The sequence below is a fragment of the Gorilla gorilla genome, chromosome 16 (genome assembly GCF_029281585.2).
Source record: "Gorilla gorilla gorilla isolate KB3781 chromosome 16, NHGRI_mGorGor1-v2.1_pri, whole genome shotgun sequence".
NCBI classification, from domain to species: domain Eukaryota; kingdom Metazoa; phylum Chordata; class Mammalia; order Primates; family Hominidae; genus Gorilla; species Gorilla gorilla.
The window spans coordinates 72,749,894-72,770,737 of NC_073240.2; the positions used below are offsets into that span (position 1 = coordinate 72,749,894).

The window sequence follows — 20,844 nt, forward strand, 5'->3', positions numbered from 1 at the left end:
CATCTCTTACCCACATTTACAAAGGATTTCTCTAAAATCCATATGAAATTTTAAAGGGTGGAACATTTAAGTGTTTGGGTTATATATAAAAGGAGAGAAAAGGTTATTTTCATTGTTAATGTAAAATTTTTTTTAACCCAAAGATACAGCCCTCCTTTCATTTCAATGATGACATTCTCCCATAAGAACCAAAAGAATCTACCAAATAAAAAGATAATACAAGTATCTTCAATTTTGTTAAATTTGTTTTTATGTACCACTTAAAAATGCTTTTCTCATGACTACCTCTAGTTTAAAAAAGTATAAAGAAATTCTACTTACGGCTGGGTGCGGTGGCTCACACCTGTAATCCCAGCAATTTGGGGGGCAGAGGCAGGTGGATCACCTGAGGTCAGGAGTTCGAGACCAGCCTGACAAATATGGTGAAACCCCATCTCTACTAAAAATACAAAAATTAGCCAGGCATGGTGGCGTGCACCTGTAGTCCCAGCTACTCGGGAGGCTGAGACAGGAGAACTGCTTGAGCCCAGGAGGCAGAGGTTGCAGTTAGCTGAGATCACACCACTGCACTCCAGCCTGGGTGACAGAGTGAGACGCCATCTTAAAAAAAAAAAAAAAAAAAGAATTTCATTTCTATTTATATGAGGTATAAAAAGTAAACTCTTGGAAACAGAAAGTAGAATGATGGTTGCCAGGGGCTACAGGAAAAGCAGAGTTGTTCAATGGGTACAGAGTTTTATTTTACAAGAAGAAAAAGTTCTAGAGATCTTTTGCAAAACAATGTATATACAGTTAACACTACTGTACTATATTATTTAAAAATGGTTAAGATGGGAAATTTTATGTTATGTGTTTATCACATACAAAGAAGTATAATGAACGTAATGATGACCATAAATAGGCCAACAGCTGTAACAAAACAAATTAACTTCTTTAAAGCCTGAAACAAACAACCTTCAACTACTAAACTTCACAGCTGTAAAGCAACCAGTATTCGGTGAATGCCTACTATGTTTATAGGCACTGTACTGCCCTTCACAAATGCTTCTCACTTAATGGGGAGGAACCCAGTATTTACTCTGCTATTCATGATTAGTCAAGGATTCCTAGGGTATAACTACATCCAACTTCAGGTGATGGTAGAGTCAACAATTAGGGAATATTTTTACAAAGAGAAAATGGCCAAGTTGAGCAGCCACTTTACACAAATAGTTGGAGCAGAACAAGGCACCTTAATAAAAATACTCCAAGAAGTTTCCCATTTATACATAAACATAAATAAACATTTCACTTACAGGGGAATACTCATATTGTCCTTTGGAGTGAAGAAAATGGGCCTAGCATTTCCCTCTCTGGAAAGGTCATCAGAATTGTGGCTGTAAGACTGAGTTGGCCTAAAGTGTTCTCTTTTTGAAATGCGATTATTAGAGAGTTTACAGGCTACATTCAGCTGGGTGCCCATTCTGTCTGTCTTGGATAATTCCTTGACAGTACTAGATTGGCATGGACTTCCTTTTCTTTCAAAGAACACGGTGACAGGTCGGTCCTTTGGGGGTAAGTGAGCAAAGGAACTGTCTTTTTGGGCAAGAGCTGCATCTTTTAATGATAGGGACCCCAGTACATTAAGTTCTCCCTTATCTGAGGTATTTAAGCTGAGGACAGAGGATGGCCTCTCTACTCTTTGCTTTGACTGATAGGAAGATAGTGCCACCAAACACTCTCCAATTCTTGGCTTTTCAATTGTCTTGAAGGCTTTGCGCTCCTTCTCTAAAATATCTGTTTGCTGGCGAATCTGTTCCATCATCTCTTTTTCATTCTGTTGCTGCAACTGTTTTTGCCTTTCTTCCTTCTCAGTGTTTAGCTTTTCTAACTTCTTAAGCACAGGATTAGAAGACTCTGTATTCAAAGAAGGAACAATCTGATCTTTTCCTGAGCAGTGATACCTTCTAGTTTCCCTGTTGATAACCAAAGTAAGAGCTTCCCCCGCTGTGTCTTCATTTTCCAATAGTTTGTTGCTTTGGATACTTGTGTCTAGTTGGGAATTTGTTTTCAGTGGGTCTTGTTGGGGGATATAAAAAAAAGTAGGTAGACTATTTGAAATGAAGGAGTCTTTCAGCTGTGGTTTACAGGTAATAGACTCAGAACTGCAGACCACCTTTTCCTTCATAGTTCCATCCTTCAAATGCTCTGCATTGCTAGTCTCATTTGAGGCACTGAGGGCATTGTCCCGTGAATCAAATTTTGGACTGCTGGATATCTTAGGTGATGGAAACTGCAAGTCTCCTTCATCTGAAGTGACAGACTCTAGTTTGCTCTTTTGGCTTTCCTCATAGCTCAGAAGTTCCAAGCTTCCTTGAGAGCTCTCACTATCAGGTGTACCCCGTGGAGATTGAAGGCCTTCAGGCACCAATTCTGTAGACCATCTGTGATCCTCTGAAGGAGAAATACCACCAAGAGAACGAACTTTCAGCAATTCTAAGCTAAATATAGCTTGCTCTAGTTCTCTCATTCTCCTACTTTCTCTCTTAGCCCGGCCTACTTTTTTCTGATGGAGATCCTCCAAGGATCTGGGTCTCTCTCTTACAAGCACATCTTCCTGCAAGTCCACACCACTCTGGCTTTGGGCTCTCTCCTGCTGTTTGTTTGGTGACTCCTTCAAGCAGTCCACTGAACTTTCACAGCTAATTCGATTACTCTCTATTACAGATTTACATTCCTCTATGGCTTTTATTCTGTTGTCAAAGGAACAATCCTCCCATTCTGAAGGGTCTGAACCCTGAATTTCCAGAGATCCATATCCCTTAATATTCACCAATCCAACTTCTGGTTTTGTTTCTCTTAGCCTTTGTTCTTTTAAAGCTTTAAATCTATATAAAAACAGACAAAATGGGTTATAGAAATATCTTAGTTACCACTGAAAAGAGCATATTTCCTGAGAATTAAGAAAAAATGCAGAGTTGTAAAATCTTTTTATAACACCTAAGTACTTCTTAAACTAACTTGAATGCACATTTCATAATTTTCCTATTTCCATGAGTCAGATGATATTTCATTAAGTGTATTACTTCTACCTAGGCATTTCAGTCAAAATGTAAACTAATTCAGAAGTAAAGCTCTCATTTTAATAATGCCTTTATTTTAAAGTAAACCTCAAATTAAAGTGAAATTTTAAGTGTGAAATTAAAGTGAAATTTTAAGTGTGAAATTAAAGTGAAATTTTAATTTAAGTGTGAAATTAAAGTTTCTGAAAGTAACAACAGTTGAATATTGCCAATTTTATAAGATTCAGCCTAATGTAGAAGTTAATTCTTAGCAGTTATGATCACAGACCATGTAGATTTTCAATCCAATTTAATTCAATAAAACCTTATTTAACTTCCATTATAGACAAATACAGTGTGGGTTAAAATCGGTATCACAGTGTAGTGGAAAAGACAAATTGTATACAACCAATTCTAATACAAATTAGACAAGTGTTAATGCAGAGGTATAAACAAAGTACTTGGGAAGAAGAAAAAAAGCAATTATTATAGTAACAGAGATTACCTTTGTCTTGCTCTGAATCCTCTACATGTTGATTGCAAAAGGATAATTTTTTTCCTTTGTTCTTGGTACCTTTTACTTTCCCTGTAGGCTTTCCATCTTGCTTGTATGCAAATGGCAGCCATGTGCCTGCGCCTATAGTAATCTCTCCATTTCTGCTGGATAACGATGGCTGCAGCCCGTAGCTCCAAGTACCGCTGCCTCTCTAAGTGAGCACGCCAGGAAGCTTGGAGAAGAGCAGCTGCACTAGCCATAACAAAAGCATCCTTCTGCACAGCTGCATCTCTGACTTGCTTCTGATTTAGGTAATTCCTCCAGAATCTCTATGGGGAAGACAAAATAACAGAAACTGGTTGTCATATCTTACATTGCATTTTCACAGAAAAAAAGAGAATAAATTTCTTATGTCATAATTACAGGTTAAGTGGCTATGCAGCTAAATTCTTGGTGATTAAAAATAAGTTTTCTGGCCAGGTGCGGTGGCTCACGCCTGTAATCCCAGCACTTTTGGAGGCTAAGGCAGGCAGATCATGAGGTCAGGAGATAGAGACCATCCTGGCTAACATGGTGAAACCCCGTCTCTACTAAAAATACAAAAAAAATTAGCTGGGCGTGGTGGTGGGCGCCTATAGTCCCATCTACTCAGGAGGCTGAGGCAGGAGAATGGCGTGAACCTGGGAGCTGGAGCTTGCAGTGAGCAGAATTCGCACCACTGCACTCCAGCCTGGGTGACAGAGTGAGACTCTGTCTCAAAAAAATAAAAATTAAAAAACTAGTTTTCTACAAAAGCAGAAAGTGTACCTGAAAAAGATAAATAGAAAAAAGTTTTCTCTTCCAGATATGTTTGGCTAAAACAGCTATTTTAAATAATATAACCTTGAAGAAGTTAATTACAGAACCTAATTTAAAATTTTTGGATGATTTCATGTCCTTCAAATTATTAGTAACTTTAACATATTATATTCTTTTGTTACAATTTTCCTAAATAACACTAATGGGTTTAAGGTAATCCTGACACACATTCCAAAGATGAAGATACTAAAGATTTTCTTGCACAAATGGAAAAGATCTTATGGAAATGATATAAATCAATGAGGGAGTTAATAAAACAAATAAAATGTAAAATAAGGTACCTATCATCCAAAATGAGTGTCTACAACCAACGGCATATATACAACTCTCAAACATCACTCCAAAAACTATTAAATAAAAACAACGATGTCAACAAATATTAGGTAACTCCTTAGCCCCTACTCAGATCTCACAAGACATTATAACTACAAATTCAATTTAATTTAAATTCAATGGAATCAATATTTACTAATAGTCTATTATATGCCAGATAATCTGTTGGGTGTTATGAGCACTTCAAAATTGGGTACGACATATTCTCATTTCTGAAGTTTACATTATTACTGAAAATGTTTTACAGTAAAAAGGTTCTGGTTACTAAACAAAGGCCAAATAAACTAGTCAATCTCATGCAAAGAATCCTTTGCTTCTCACCTGGATAATAACAGATGCTTGTCTCAGATGGAGGAAATGCTGCCTACACAGCAAGACCCTGAACCATCGCTGCAACAATATGATTCTGCGGAGCACCTCTTGGTGAAGCAGATCTTGTAAGTGCTGTCGTTCCTGCTCCTTTAGAAAGACCTACCAAAAGGAAGAAAGATGAGGAATGCAGCTTAAGAAGAAATGAGAAATTTATTTCATGAATCATCCTTTCTGTGATAAGCTTTTAGAGAAGAACAAACACAGTGGCAGGCATGTAAATGAAGTACTGATAAATATTCCTACAGATTTATCCAAAGTAGTCATTCTCAAATTGAAATGGAGATAGTAGAATACGGAAGGTGAGCTGGGTGTGGTGCTACACGCCTATACTCCTAACTACTGAGAAGGCTGACACAGGAAGTTTGCTGAAGCCCAGGAGTTCAAGTTCTACGGCAAAATAGAGAGACCTGTCTCCAAAAAAAAAAGACAAAGAAAAAAAGGAAGGTAAGGAAGGGAGGAAGGGAGGGAAAAATGACAAGGTGAGCAAGAATATCAAAATTCCAGTGCCAGAGATTATGATACATTAGTCCATTGGGGAAACCACTGCTATGAGTAAATGTATTACTGGTAATAAGTCATATTTTTCAAGCGTGTTGGGATGGGGAAAAAAGTTGAAAACCATAGATCTTGAAGCTTGAATCATATAATGAATAAACCAATGGTAACAGTCTTTTTGAAATCCAGCGTGCATTAAAAGCTTCTCACTGTCCAAAGTTATTAATAAGTTTATTTTATTTACTCCTTCATTCCACTAACGTTTAGGGTTTGGGAGGCTGCAAAGGTGAAGGAGACTTATCCCTTTAGAAACAGGAATTAAACCTCTCATTTGAGAGCAGGTAGATATTATATACCCAAAGAGGAAGATGGTAAACTAATAAGGGCCAGAGACAAAAGATCCCACCTGAGTAACACAGAGAGTTGAAAATAATAATAAAGGCATGCACAGGAGACAATGGGACAATTAATCTCCATAAAAAAGATATTAAGTAATGTGAAGCCACAATATGAAGGTTCTCAAAAAAGAGAAAGATGTTTGGATTTAATGAGGAGGTTATCAGGAGGTTATTATCAAGCAGGAGGCAGACATAAAGAACTAAGTATATTAAGATAATAATTTTAATATTATGAGTAGAATAAATTAAATGGAATGACAAATACACTAGAATCAGATAAGTAAGCTGTTCACTGTATAAGCAATGTAGATGAGAAGAGATAAGGAATAAAAATAAAATGGAAGCAGTAGTAATGGAGAAACAGAAAGCGATGTAAGAATCTCTTTGTAAAAGGAAAAAAAATCCCTAAAACTTTGTGAAAGGATTAAAGTGAACGGTATGCCAAAGACAATTATGGTTTCTAGACTGAGAAACTGGAAAAAGGGTGACAGAGAAAGAAAGTATTTGATAAATTTAAGAGCAGATGAATCTGGATACGGTCACCTTGGGAAAGCTGGCTTGGAGATTACAGTAGAGTATCTATGGAGAGATGATTTTTAGGCAGTTAAAATTATAGTCAGAACTAGAGCACTGGCCAGAGCTCTGTGATTAATATTGACTACATAATTAAATAAAAACCTGGGCCTAACCAATTGTCTTCTGATATCTGATTCACTATCTTTTTAATAAACAATCTCATAGGCAAAAATTATTATTTTTTAAATAAATGCACTCAATTTTGACCAGAGCTATACAGATTATATTTACCATGGTTTTTCCAACTTGATAATTATCTGGATTAAGATTTATTTTCCTGAAGAAATCCTGAATGTTAAATTTGGATGGAATAATATTTCGGGGAAGAAGTACATGGAAGTGGCTCACAAAATCCTGAAAAATAATTTAAAAATATTGTAAAATCAGCAAACAGTGTATGTAAACAAGACCTTAAACTAATTATCATTCTATTAATCTTTTCTCTTTCTTTTAAACAGGGTGAAACCAAGAAGTTCATGTTAATTTAAGATATGATAAAAGGTTAATTCGGAAAACATAGGAGGTGGAGAAAGATATTGGGTTCTACATATCATGACATCAAAAGGGAATGAGAGAAAAAAAAGGGCAGAGGCTACTTATCCCTTTTGAGAAAGCTTTATAAAAGACCAAAGAAAAGGTTATTTAACAAGAACCTAAAATTTCTATCAGGAAAAAAAAAGCAAACGTGGCAGGATGGGGACAGGGTATCACTGAGAATGAGGCTTTCCATCCCAGTAACAGCAAAGACTTGCTCAGTTGCTGAACAGCTTCAATATAGTTTCCATACCCATAGCAGCAATTGCTGATACGAGTAGCTGTGAGCCTTGCTGGCAGCTTACTATGAAAGAAAATCCTGCTGAGAAAACTTTAGGGAAAACCAAATGGAATCTTTTCACTAGATAATTCTCATTGAACTATTTCAGTTACTTGAGAGGTCAGTGCAAAGAATTGTTATATCAGGAGTAAATTTAGTATTAGCAAACATTCCGATCAAATGAGAATAGCCAAGTACTGGATTCTATTACAATAAGCTTAATGAGATTGCTGCCATTCAATCAAAGTAAATACTATCTATCCCTTTTCAATTCCGTATACAAAACGTGAAATGGAAAGGAAGAATTAAGGAAAATAAGTAAGCCCCAAAGAATAAGCAAGATATGTGGGAATCATTTACTTGATGTGTCTAAATATGTAAATATCACTATAAAAACAGAACCTGGAAAGAATATTTGGAGCTGTATCCTGATTGGCGAATTCGAACTGTTTCCAGCATCCCGGTGTATCGAAGCTGTCTAAGTACCAAGACATCATTGAACCTTAAGGGCAGCTAAAGCAAATGGAAAAGAGATTAACCCAGAACAGTAGATCTCCAAATTAATTATCTGTTTATAAGCATGACTAACTGTTGAGTATCTAGAGATTGACTGGAGGTTGTCTGGTTAAGATATACAGTAACTAAGTATATTAAGGCAAGCTCACCTCTCAGCTGGTAGCTTCAGAAAAGTTCTGACTGCCCAACCCTAGGGAAAAGAGAGAAACCAAGCTTCCAGGCTTCTCTGGTTGTGAAGAGAGAGGACCTTAAAGGCTCAAAAAGAATGTAGTCACCCACAGAGGCCACATAGTCCAATCACTACAAAATCTGTAACAAGATAACCTACAACTGGGTGTAGTGGCTCACGCCTATAATCCTAGCACTTTGGGAGGCCAAGGTGGGCTGATCACCTGAGGTCAGGAGTTCAAGACCAGCCTGGCCAACATGGCAAATCCTCGTCTCTACTAAAAATACAAAAATTAGCCGGGCGTGGTGGTGCACACCTGTAGTCCCAGCTACTCAGGAGGCTGAGGCAGGAGAACTGCTTGAAACCAGGAGGCGGAGACTACAGTGAGCTGAGATCATGCCACTGCACTCCAGCCTAGGCGACAGAGTGAGACTCTGCCTCAAAAAAAAAAAAAAAAAAAAAAAAAAACCAAAAAAAAAAGAAAATTCTTTTCTGACAGGACTTCAAGAGGTATTTGCTTCTCAAATTCTGGGTGATGCTAAATCAAATCCATATAAACACCTTACAGGCAGGGAAGTGTGGAAAAATCCATTTAAAGTGTTTATAACATACTATTTTCCTTATAAATATTATAGTTAGTGCTTCCCCTCCACTTATTCTGCTTAAAAGTATTTAAAGCTCAGTTTGAAGTAAGCTGAGATATGTGCTCTCATTTATAGGACATTTTTACCTTTTCAGCATTAGAGCGAATGCATTTTACAAAATATGGTTCTGCTTGACCAAGTGTTTCCATTAGCTTGCTTAATGATGCCTGCAACAGAAAGTAATATAATTATCATACTCTTCCATTCCAAACTATTAACAAATAATTTATAACTATAATCAATATGCTGGCAAAACATTCAAAAAGTAGAGGTACACATAGAAAGAGGTCTGTTTTTGAAAAGCACATTGTGTATATTCTCATACTGGTTAAATTATGGATAATTAAGGATAAAGATGGTAGTTTAGTATTAAAGCAGATAGCCTGGAAATAGTAAACATTGCAGATGTTTTCAGAATAATCAAATATAGGATTTTTTTTCACTTTTCTTCACATTTCATCAAACAATTTTATTCAAACTCACGTATCCTACAACTTTTAAAATGATTCAGGAGGGTATCCAGTAAGGTAGTAATCCCTTGCTTTACTTTAAATGTCTACAAAGTATGTAATGATATCCCTTTTTTTATTCCTGATAATGGTAATTTGCACATTCTCTCTTTCTTCCTGATTAGTGGCTAGAAATTTATCAACTTTTTGATTTGCTCAGCCCACGCATGGTGGCTCACGCCTATAATCCCAGCATTTTGGAGGGCCAAGGAGAGCAGGATCACCTGAGGTCAGAAGTTTGAGACCAGCCTGGCCAACATGGTGAAACCCCATCTCTACTAAAAAATACAAAAATTAGCCAGGCGTGGTGGTGCCCGGCTGAGGCATGAGAATTACTTAAACCTGGGAGGTGGAGGTTGCAGTAAGCCAAGATGGTGCCACTGCACTCCAGCCTGTGCAACAAAGTGAGACTCTGTCTCAAAAAAAAAAAAAAAAAAAAAAAAAAAAAATTGGATCTGCTTAAAGAACCAGCTTTTGGTGTCAGTGTTTTGTCTATTTTTCTGTTTTTCATTTCATTGAATTCTGCTGTTATCTTTATTATTTACTTCTCTCTGCTTGTATTGGGTTTCATATATTCTTTTTATAGTTTATCAAGGTAGAAATTTAGATTATTGAATTAAGACATATCTCCTTTTCTAATAAAAGCATTTAGTGCTATAAATTAACCTTGGAGCACTGCTTTAGCTGCATTGCACAAATTTTGATATTCATTCTATTTAAAATATTATAAAATTTTCCTTCCTCTAAAATATGTATTATTTAGAAGTCGCTTTTACATATTCTAAATATTTGGGGATTGATATCTTTCTTTGATTTCTGGTTTAATTCTATTATAAATACAACATTTTGTATGATTTTAACTCAAAACTGTTAAGGTTTTATGGCCTAGTTTACGATCTACCTTGGCAAGTATTTCATGGGCACTTAAAATAAATGCATATTCTGCAATTGTTGGCTAGGGTGTTCTACAAATTTCAGTTAGGTCAAGTAGGTTAATTGTTCTATTTAAGTCTTCCATATCCTTCCTAATTGCCTACTTACCCTGTCAATTACCAAGAGCTATGCTGAAGTTTCCAAGCATAACTGCAGATTTGTCCATTTTTCTTTTAATTCTATCAGTTTTTGGTTCAGATATTTGGGAGTTCTGTTATTAGATGAATATACATGTAAGACTTGGTAAATTGCACCTTTTATCACTATGAAATTATCTCCCTTTATCCTTGGTAATTTTCTCTGTTCTGAAGTCTACTTTGTCTGACTCTACTATAGTCACTACAGCTTTCTTTTGGTTTTTGTTCGCATGGTTTATTTTTTTCATTTTTTAACCCTTTAGTATCACTGTATTTAAAGAGGTTTCTTGTAGATAACATACAGTTAGGTCTTATTTTATCCAATCAGATAATATCCATTTTTTTTTTTTTTTTTTTTTCCCGAGACAGTGTCTCGCTCTTGTCACCCAGGCTGGAATGCAGTGGCACGATCTCGGCCTACTGCAAGCTCTGCCTCCCAGGTTCACGCCATTCTCCTGCCTCAGCCTCCCGATTAGCTGGGACTACATGCCCCACCACCACACCCGGCTGATTTTTTTTTCTTTTTTTTATTATTATTATACTTTAAGTTTTAGGGTACATGTGCACAATGTGCAGGTTAGTTACATATGTATACATGTGCCATGCTGGTGCGCTGCACCCACTAACTCGTCATCTAGCATTAGGTATATCTCCCAATGCTATCCCTCCCCCCTCCCCCTACCCCACAACAGTCCCCAGACTGTGATGTTCCCCTTCATGTGTCCATGTGTTCTCATTGTTCAATTCCCACCTATGAGTGAGAATATGTGGTGTTTGGTTTTTTGTTCTTGTGATAGTTTACTGAGAATGATGATTTCCAATTTCATCCATGTCCCTACAAAGGAATGAACTCATCATTTTTTATGGCTGCATAGTATTCCATGGTGTATATGTGCCACATTTTCTCAATCCAGTCTATCATTGTTGGACATTTGGGTTGGTTCCAAGTCTTTGCTATTGTGAATAGTGCTGCAATAAACATACGTGTGCATGTGTCTTTATAGCAGCATGATTTATAGTCCTTTGGGTATATACCCAGTAATGGGATGGCTGGGTCAAATGGTATTTCTAGTTCTAGATCCTTGAGGAATCGCCACACTGACTTCCACAATGGTTGAACTAGTTTACAGTCCCACCAACAATGTAAAAGTGTTCCTATTTCTCCACATCCTCTCCAGCACCTGCTGTTTCCTGACTTTTTAATGATTGCCATTCTAACTGGTGTGAGATGATATCTCATTGTGGTTTTGATTTGCATTTCTCTGATGGCCAGTGATGGTGAGCATTTTTTCATGTGTTTTTTGGCTGCATAAATGTCTTCTTTTGAGAAGTGTCTGTTCATGTCCTTCGCCCGCTTTTTGATGGGGTTGTTTGTTTTTTTCTTGTAAATGTGTTTGAGTTCATTGTAGATTCTGGATATTAACCCTTTGTCAGATGAGTAGATTGCAAAAATTTTCTCCCATTTTGTGGGTTGCCTGTTCACTCTGATGGTAGTTTCCTTTGTTGTGCAGAAGCTCTTGAGTTTAATTAGATCCCATTTGTCAATTTTGGCTTTTGTTGCCATTGCTTTTGGTGTTTTAGACATGAAGTACTTGCCCATGCCTATGTCCTGAATGGTAATGCCTAGGTTTTCTTCTAGGGTTTTTATGGTTTTAGGTCTAACGTTTAAGTCTTTAATCCATCTTGAATTGATTTTTGTATAAGGTGTAAGGAAGGGATCCAGTTTCAGCTTTCTACATATGGCTAGCCAGTTTTCCCAGCACCATTTATTAAATAGGGAATCCTTTCCCCATTGCTTGTTTTTCTCAGGTTTGTCAAACATCAGATAGTTGTAGATATATGGCGTTATTTCTGAGGGCTCTGTTCTGTTCCATTGATCTATATCTCTGTTTTGGTACCCGGCTAATTTTTTTTGTATTTTTAGTAGAGACGAGGTTTCACCGTGTTAGCCAGGATGGTCTCAATCTCCTGACCTCGTGATCTGCCTGCCTCGGCCTCCCAAAGTGCTGGGATTACAGGCGTAAGCCTGTGCCCGGCCGATAATATCCATTTCTTAATTGGACTGTTTAGAGCATTTACATTGTTAATAATTAGTATGGTTGGATTTAGGGCTACCAATTTTATTACTGGCCTTCTGTTTTTCCTCTCTCATTTGTTCCTCCCTTCCTCCTCTTACTCCCTGTCTGTTTAAAATAGACTTTTGGAGCAGTTTTAGGTTCACAGCAAAAATGAGCAGAACACAGAATTCCCATATGCCCCTTTACCCTCACATGCACAATTTCCCCTATAATTAACATCTTGCATTAGTGTGTTATATGTGATGAACCAATACTGACATGATTATTAACTACAGTCCATAATATGCATTAGGGTTCACTCTTTATGTTGCACATTCTCTGTGTTTAAACAAATATATAGACATTTATTCACCATTGCAGTATCATATAGATTAATTTGACTAACCTAAAGTCCTCTATGCTCTGCCTACTCATCCTCCCCCAACTAGATCCTGGCAACTACTGATCTTTTTTACTGTCTCCATAGTTTTGCTTTTTCCAGAATGTCATATATTTGGAATCTTATGGTATGTAGCCTTTTCATATTGGCTTCTTTCACTCAGTAATATGTATTTAAGGTTCCTGCAAGCCTTTTCATGGCTTGAAAGCTCATTTCTTTTTAGTGTTGAATAATATTCCATTGTCTGAATGTACCATAGTTTATCCATTCACCTACTAAAGGACATCTTGACTGTTTCCAAGTTTTAGCAATTATGAATAAAGCTGCTATAAATATCTGTGTACAGGTTATTTTGTGGACATAAGTTTTCAACTAATTTAGGTAAATACCAAGAAGTTGTTACTGCTGGATCATATGGTAAAAATATAGTTTTATAAGAAACTGTCAAACTGTTTTCCAAAGTGGCTGTACCATTTTGCATTCCCACCACCAATGAATGAGTGTTCCTGTTGCTCCACATTCTCACCAGCGTTTGGTGTTGTCATTGTTTTGGACTTTTGCCATTCCAATAGCTGTGCTGTGGTATCTCATTTTTGTTTTAATTTGCAATTCCCTAATAACATATAATGTGGAACATCTTTTCATATGCTTATTTGACATCTGTGTACTTTCTTTGGTGAGGTGCCCCTCCCCTCTGTTCAATATACTTTAGTATTCCATATTAATTTATCTACTTTTCAGCTATCTTTGTACTGCATTTTAGTAGCTGCTCTAGGGATTACAATATACAAACCTAACTAGTCACAGTCTACTTACTTAAGAGTCGACATTTCACAAGTTCAAGTAAAACAAAGAAGTCTTACAACTATATATAGGCCCGTTACTGTTGTGAAGTTACATCAACATACAAATTTTTAAACTTTTAAGTGTTCGTTTTTCTTGCAAATGCTATTGTAGTATAATATACATAGGGCTTGGCACAGTGTCACATGCCTGTAGCCACAGCTACTTGGGAGGCTGAGGAGGGAGGATAGCTTAAGCCCAGAAGCTGGAGTCCAGCCAGGGCAACATTTTATTAGGAGACCCAGTCTCAAAATAATGATAATAATAATACACATAAAATATTAAAATAATAAGTGTAAATTATGACTTTTTACAAAAGGAAGACATTGTTGTAACTAAAGCCCAAATTTTATATATTTATGTATGTATATATATGTATACATATATACACACACATACATATATATGTATGTATATATACGTATATATATGTATACATATATATACATATATATGTATATATATGTATACACGTATACATATGTATACATATGTATACATATGTATATATATGTATACATATATATACATATATATGTATATATATGTATACATATATATACATATATATGTATATATATGTATACACGTATATATATGTATACATATATATGTATATATATGTATACATATATATATATAAAATCAGAAACTCAGAAGCCCCTTTGTGCCCCATCCCATTGACTTTAGCAAGGTCACTGTACATAAGCTATGTACTCTTATTTCCACACCCCAACCAAGGGTAATTATTATTCTTACTTTTAAGATGATAAGTTAATTTTACCTACTATTAAAGTTCATATGAATGGAAAAATACACCATGTACTATTTTGTATTTGTTGCATACAATTATATTTTGTAAATTTCCAGTGCTGTACATTAGTGATCCATTATTTGGCTATACTGGCTATACTACCATTAAACTATCCATTAAGAGATGAGTATTTCGTTGTTTCCAGTTTATTATGAAAAATTTTGCTATGAACATACTTATCCTTGTCTCTTTTAACTGTTTTCCAATATGCTTGTATCAATTTACATTTCAACAGTACCGTATAAGAGTTCTGAATGCTCCCCAATCTTGCCAACATGTTGTATAATCAGTTTATTTCAGCCATGTTGGCAAGTATGTAACAGTATTGCTTTGTGGTATTAATTGGCATTTCCCTCATGAATAACAATGTTGAACAGGTTTTACATAGGTGTATTGGCCTTCTGGATATCATCTTTTATAAACTGCCTATTTGAGACTTTTGTCCATTTGTCTATTAGGTTTTCTTCCTTTTAAAACACTGATTTTTAGTTCTTCATATTATACAAGTCCTTTTTTAGTCTTGCTCTTTTTCTTCTTTTAATGGTGACTTTTTTGGTTTAAAGTTTTATTGGAATAAAATCTACATACTATTAAAATATACACATTGTAATTCACAAATCAATGAGTTTTAGTAAATTCACACAGTTATGCCACTATCACTACAGTCCAGTTTTAGAACTCCTCTATCACCCCCAAAAAACTCCCTCTTGCCCATCTGCAGTCAATAACCACTTGAGAAGCAGCCCCAGGCAACTACTGATCTGCTTCCTGCTGCTATAAACTATCTTTTAAAAAAATACATTCTTTTTTAGATGGCTTTTCCTCTGATTATAAAAGTAATATGTAGCTATTCTAGAAAACTTAATACATACATATATGTTCAGAGAATATCAGCTTGGGTTTAATTTGACTAATGACTAAATTCTTAGAGCTATAATTAAGACCAGGTTAATTTCTTCAAACCAGTCAGCCTTTTCAAAAGGAATTCATACTTCTACAAGTATGAATTCAATTCAAATATGAAAACAAGCTTAATGTATCCTACATCTTCCTTATACCCACAGTTAGAAGACTCCTAGGGAAGAGAAAAATTTAGTTTTCACCGCTTGAAGAAAGAGTATGTTGACTGTTCACATAACGGCGGATATTTTTCCTAGCAACCTGTGGATCCCTAGGCAGCTGAGTATGGAGAGGAGTAGCAGCTTTACCAGTAAGTTTTAGTAGCTACAACAGGCAACAGCATGTGTATGACTGATTATATTAGGAAAAAGCCACAAAACTTCTTTTAAAAAACTACTAAGTAGAGACATAGTGCTATGAAGTGACCAGACTTTGACATACAGGTCCATGCATAAACATTGCACAGTTCTTTATGATCAAGTTGTATCATCCCAGTCATAACTTAAGGCTTTACCTACTTTGAAAGTTTGGTGGTCAAAGGGATTGACTCATTAAAATCTAACATTAGCCTGCAGAAGACAAACTCTCAAGAGGGAATGTTTTAGAGTATACTGAAGGTGGTAATTTACCACAAAAGGCTGAAATAATACAGAAAATATACATTATAGTCTACCATGTTGTTACTTGTTTCTATTTATCAGTCTGAATTTTCTTTTTCCTTTTTTTTATCGAGTATATTTTATGGTTCCATTTTAGTTCTGCTATTACCTTACTAACCGTTAACTCTTTTTTAAAGGATTATTCTAGGATTTGCACCTTTATCACAGTCTACCTTCAAATAATACTATACCATGTTCTGTATAGTGTAAAAGCTTAACAACAGTATATTTCCACTTAGCCCCACTTTAGATGTTTTGTGATACTTTTATTATATATTTTATTTCTACCTCACAATATACTATTATTTTTGTTTTCTATAGCCAATTATTTTAAAAAGAGAAAAGTTTTTTTTTTTTCTTGAGACAGAGTCTCGCTCTTTTTTCCAGGCTGGAGTGCAGTGGTGCAATCTCAGCTCACTGCAACCTCCACCTCCTGGGTTCAAGCAATTCTCCTGCCTCAGCCTCCCAAGTAGCTGGGATTACAGGCGCCCATCACCATGCCTGGCTAATTTTTGTATTTTTAGTAGAGATGGGGATTCACCATGTTGGCCAGGCTGGTCTCGAACTCCTGACCTTGGGTGATCCACCTGCCTCGGCCTCCCAAAGTGCTGGGATTGCAGGTGTGAGCCACCACGCCTGTCCAAGAAAACATATTTTTAAAATATTAGCCTACATTTCTATCAGTCTGTCACTATTCATGTTTTGTGTAAATTCAAATGTCCATGTGGTTTTCCCATCATTTTTCTTCCATGTTTAAAATTTCTGATATTATAGATCTGCTGGTAATAAATTCTCTCAGCTTTTTTGGTCTGAAAATGTCTCTACTTAACCTTAGTTTTTAAAACATACATTCACCACGCATAGAATTCTAGGGTGACTTTTTTTCTCTTTTTGGTCTTTTGAAGATATCACTCTTGTCTTACGGCTTTGATAGTTTCTGATGATCTTCACTTAGTTACACAAAATGTCTCTTTTCTCCCTCTGGCTAAGTTTAAGATGCTCTCTTTTTAACTGGTTTTAGCAATTTGATATAATGTTGTCTTGGTGTGTTTTTGTTTGCTCTGATTGAGGTTTACTGAGATTCTTTGATCTCTGTAGTTTTTTTTTTTTTTCCATCAAATCAGAAAATATTTTGCTCATTATTTCTTCAAATATATTTTTCTGTGCCCTCCTCCCTTTCCTCTCCTGAGATTCCAATTACATCTATGTTAGACTGCATCATATTGCTCCATAAGTTATTGTTATTTTCGTTTTTTTACATCTTTGTTGTTTTCTCTGGGCTTTAATAAACTATGACTTCAAATGTACTGCTTCTGAACTGTCTAACCAATGTTAATCCAATTTAGCTTGTTTTTTATTGTCAAATATTACATATTTAATCTCTAAAAGTTCCATTTGAGTCTTTTTCATATCTTCATTTTTTTCATTTTCATAATACAAATGGCCCTTATTGGTTGCAACAGGCAGTGAAAGAAAGAGAGGACAGAACAACTCCATCTCCTGAGAAAGCGTCCAGAGACTCTGTCATCACCTTCCAAAATAAAAAATCTATTTTGTTCTTATCATATTCATGTTTTTTGTTATGTCTTTGGGCATATTTAAAAGATACATTATAGCTAATTTGACATTCTTACTATTTACATCATCTCCATCATTTTAAAGTCTGTCTCTGATTATTGATTTTTTTTTTCCCCCTTGTTATGGGTTATTTTTTTCCTGACTCTTTGCCTGCCTTGTAATTTCTCATCGGATGTTAGACACTGTGTTTTACACTGTTGGATTTTGTTGTATTCCTTTAAAGAGTGACAAACATTTTTCTTAACATGCTGTTAAGTTACTTAGGATCAGTCTGATTCTTTTAAGACTTAATTTTTAGTTTTGTGAGAGCAGGGCCAGAGCAGCCTTTACATTAGGACTATTTTGGTCCCATTGCTAAAACAATGTCTTTCTGAGGATTCTACCTAAGGCCTCATGTAATAAAAGGTCGTTTCACTCTGGCTGATGAGAACAGAACTACTCCTCTAATCCTGTATAAGTACCAGAAATTGTTAGGTCTACAGGATTTAGGTGATTAGAATAATCATTCTTTCCCCAATCTCATGGAATTTTAACTCACATATGCACAGATCAGTAGTCAGCCACAGAGGCTCAAGGAGACCCCTCAGCAGATCTCTAGCTCTTTCTCTTCATACAATTTCCTTCTCCTCTTTACTCTGCCTCACAAATTCTAGTTGCCTCTACCTTTCTATCTCCATCTCTTCAATTAGCAAGACCACTGGCATTTGTTTGGGTTTCCTCTTCCTGAGCCGTAGCAAATTATCTTTAGGTGTTAATCTGGGGCTTTCCTCATTTATTTCCCCTATTCTCAGAGATTGGAGTCCCGTAATGCTTACTAATATCTGAAAATATTTGACTCATATCTTTTGTCCAGTTTCTGGTTGTTTATAGCAGAAGGGCAATTCCTATATCAATTAATCCTTTGTGAGTTCTATGGTATCATTTTCATGAAAATAAGCATTCAAGGAAGGGCACAAAGAAGGCTGGGTGCCATCCATTTTGACCACCTGCAATTTGGTCATCTGTTACTTGGTTTCCTCACCTTTATAATAAGTATAATAGTAATTATCCTAGAATAACTGGAGAAAAACTTAGACAACACCTATTAGACAATGCATACGTGTAAATTTTTGGCAAAGGGCCTGGAAAACATACCATACATTGGTCATTATCTATGGATGGCAGATGACTTTCACTTGTTTTTACTCATCTATATTTTCTAAATAATCAAAAATTAACTCATTACTTTTGTAATAACTTAATGGCCGATTAGAAATATGAAAGAGGACTCTTTTTCTAAAAATTAAATATAATTCATGAATATAAATTGAGAATATGTAAATTTGGAAGGATTTTAAAAGACACAATAGGATTGTGATTATAACTAAGTTTTTATTGTACTAGCTATATGGTATTCTTCGGATTAAAGAATGATTTTGGTACACATGGCATCTGTAAAAGATCCAAGGTAACAAAACACTTAACAGCTTAATAATTCTACCTTTCATAATCACAAGATTAATGTTCCCTTTTCAGACACTGAGCTCACCAAAGTACCTTTTGACCAGAATTTGGCTTCCCATGTGGATTTGCTAATCAGGAAAAAAATATGCTAATAAACTAAAAAATTGTATTAAGTCTGCTTATGACTCATATTTATGTTGTATATTAATAAACTTATATTACTCAACATGATTTTTTTTTCTATAACCCATTAATCTTTGCATTTCTAATCTACAAAGTGAACATCCAGACTCTGGATTGTGAGGACAGAAGCAAGGTAAAGACAGACTTCCCCAAGCACTATCTTCTCATTCTTCCCAACCAAATGCCATTAACCCATATGATTATTAGGAAGGAGTTTTAAAATTCATGGCAGTGATTTCATTATACTCAATTCCCTTTCCTTTAAGCTTATTTGCACATAATGAGTTATTTGGCTCCTTGGTCTTGCTTTTTCATTTCTTTTTTTTTTTTTTAAAGAGAAAAGATGTGACCAAATAGCCTGCACAGATTCAAATTTTTCTTTAGGCCCATGGTGAGAATTACCTAAAATAAAATGACATTTCTAGCCCACAATTTGAAGAACTGTGCTTATAAATCAAACAAGATCATATACAATGATACATTAGTAGATAGCTTATGTTCAAACATCCTAGCTGCAAAAGAAGCATTTTAAAAAGTGTTAACATATACAGATACATCTATCATGAATAAGGAAATTTTTATACAACAGTGAACACTGCTTCTGTGATATAAACATGAAATAGAGTAAAATTACACAAAGCATTGTTACCTACCAGATATTTTGCTTACTTTCATAAATATCTACCAAATGAAAAGATCTTAGGAGATAGATGATTTGAGAAGAATGGAAGAGGCAATTTAAAAAGGAATTTGAAAAAATTATTCTGGAAGAAATGTGGTTAACTATTATCATATTTATTCCTAAAAGCCCAAAAAAAGAACTGGATTTCTATTTATACAAAGGTAAAATAAATACACAGAAAAAAAACCTTCAGCCTCATTTAGTTAACTATCGATGGTAGCAGCATGAGGTTTAAGCAGGGAAAAAAACATATATCATTATGCTAACAGTGACATTATCTAAGCAGCAGGATTTAAAGGCAGATTTGTTTATAACATCAATTTTCTGCTTTCTCCTCACACTGAAAATAACAAATATTGAGATATCCATTATCCAGACATATGTGGATGAAAAACAAAGGCATCTGAGTTTTTTTTTTTCATCTTTGGTTCTTCTTTCCAAAATGATCAGTAATATATGGCTTTTTAGTCACATAAATTAAAATCCCATTCGAGTACCCTGCAGATCCCTTTAACCTTTCAATGATAATCTGAAAGATACAGATTCTTATTTGTTTTAAGCAAAACAAGAAATAACCTGAAACTGGGCACTGATGCTGGGAGGTTTTTTCTTCTTGTGTAAATGAAGAAGAGACTTGGTAATGCGATCTTGTAGTGTCAGTCTTGTCAGGTGCTTTAAAGAATTTACTTCTAGCAAGTGCTGAAAGAAGAGAAAAAATAAATTGCTCACATAAATTAATCTAACAATAAGCCAAAATTCTCAGCCAGTTTTCATCATTTCCTATCTATATGACCATTTCCCATCTTAAATGACTGTAGTGAATATGAAAGACTGATATCCAACATTCATTCTATTCTCCTGTCTTCCTCTAGAAGCTAGAAAGCTAAAAAGAAAAGTACACTTCACAAACTCTCTTGCATCTAGAGTTCTGGATATGGTTTAAGTTTACTAATAAAAGGCCCACATGTGAAACTGGGAAGGTATAACTGAGGCA

At 35.4% G+C, this 20,844-nt stretch overlaps 1 protein-coding gene across 24 annotated transcripts in view; it reads right to left on the reverse strand.

The window, feature by feature from the left end:
• The window catches only part of MYO9A (myosin IXA), a 307,532-nt gene that overhangs the window by 87,552 nt on the left and 199,136 nt on the right, over positions 1–20,844 (reverse strand). For all 24 annotated transcript variants that reach the window (XM_055363670.2, XM_055363662.2, XM_055363671.2 and 21 more), the window contains 7 exons: positions 20,427–20,549; positions 8,799–8,879; positions 7,786–7,896; positions 6,801–6,923; positions 5,050–5,199; positions 3,547–3,866; positions 1,296–2,867 (listed from right to left, as the gene is read on the reverse strand). In XM_055363670.2, coding sequence (XP_055219645.2) covers positions 1,296–2,867; positions 3,547–3,866; positions 5,050–5,199; positions 6,801–6,923; positions 7,786–7,896; positions 8,799–8,879; positions 20,427–20,549 — 2,480 coding nt within the window. The remainder of the gene's footprint in view (positions 1–1,295; positions 2,868–3,546; positions 3,867–5,049; positions 5,200–6,800; positions 6,924–7,785; positions 7,897–8,798; positions 8,880–20,426; positions 20,550–20,844) is intronic.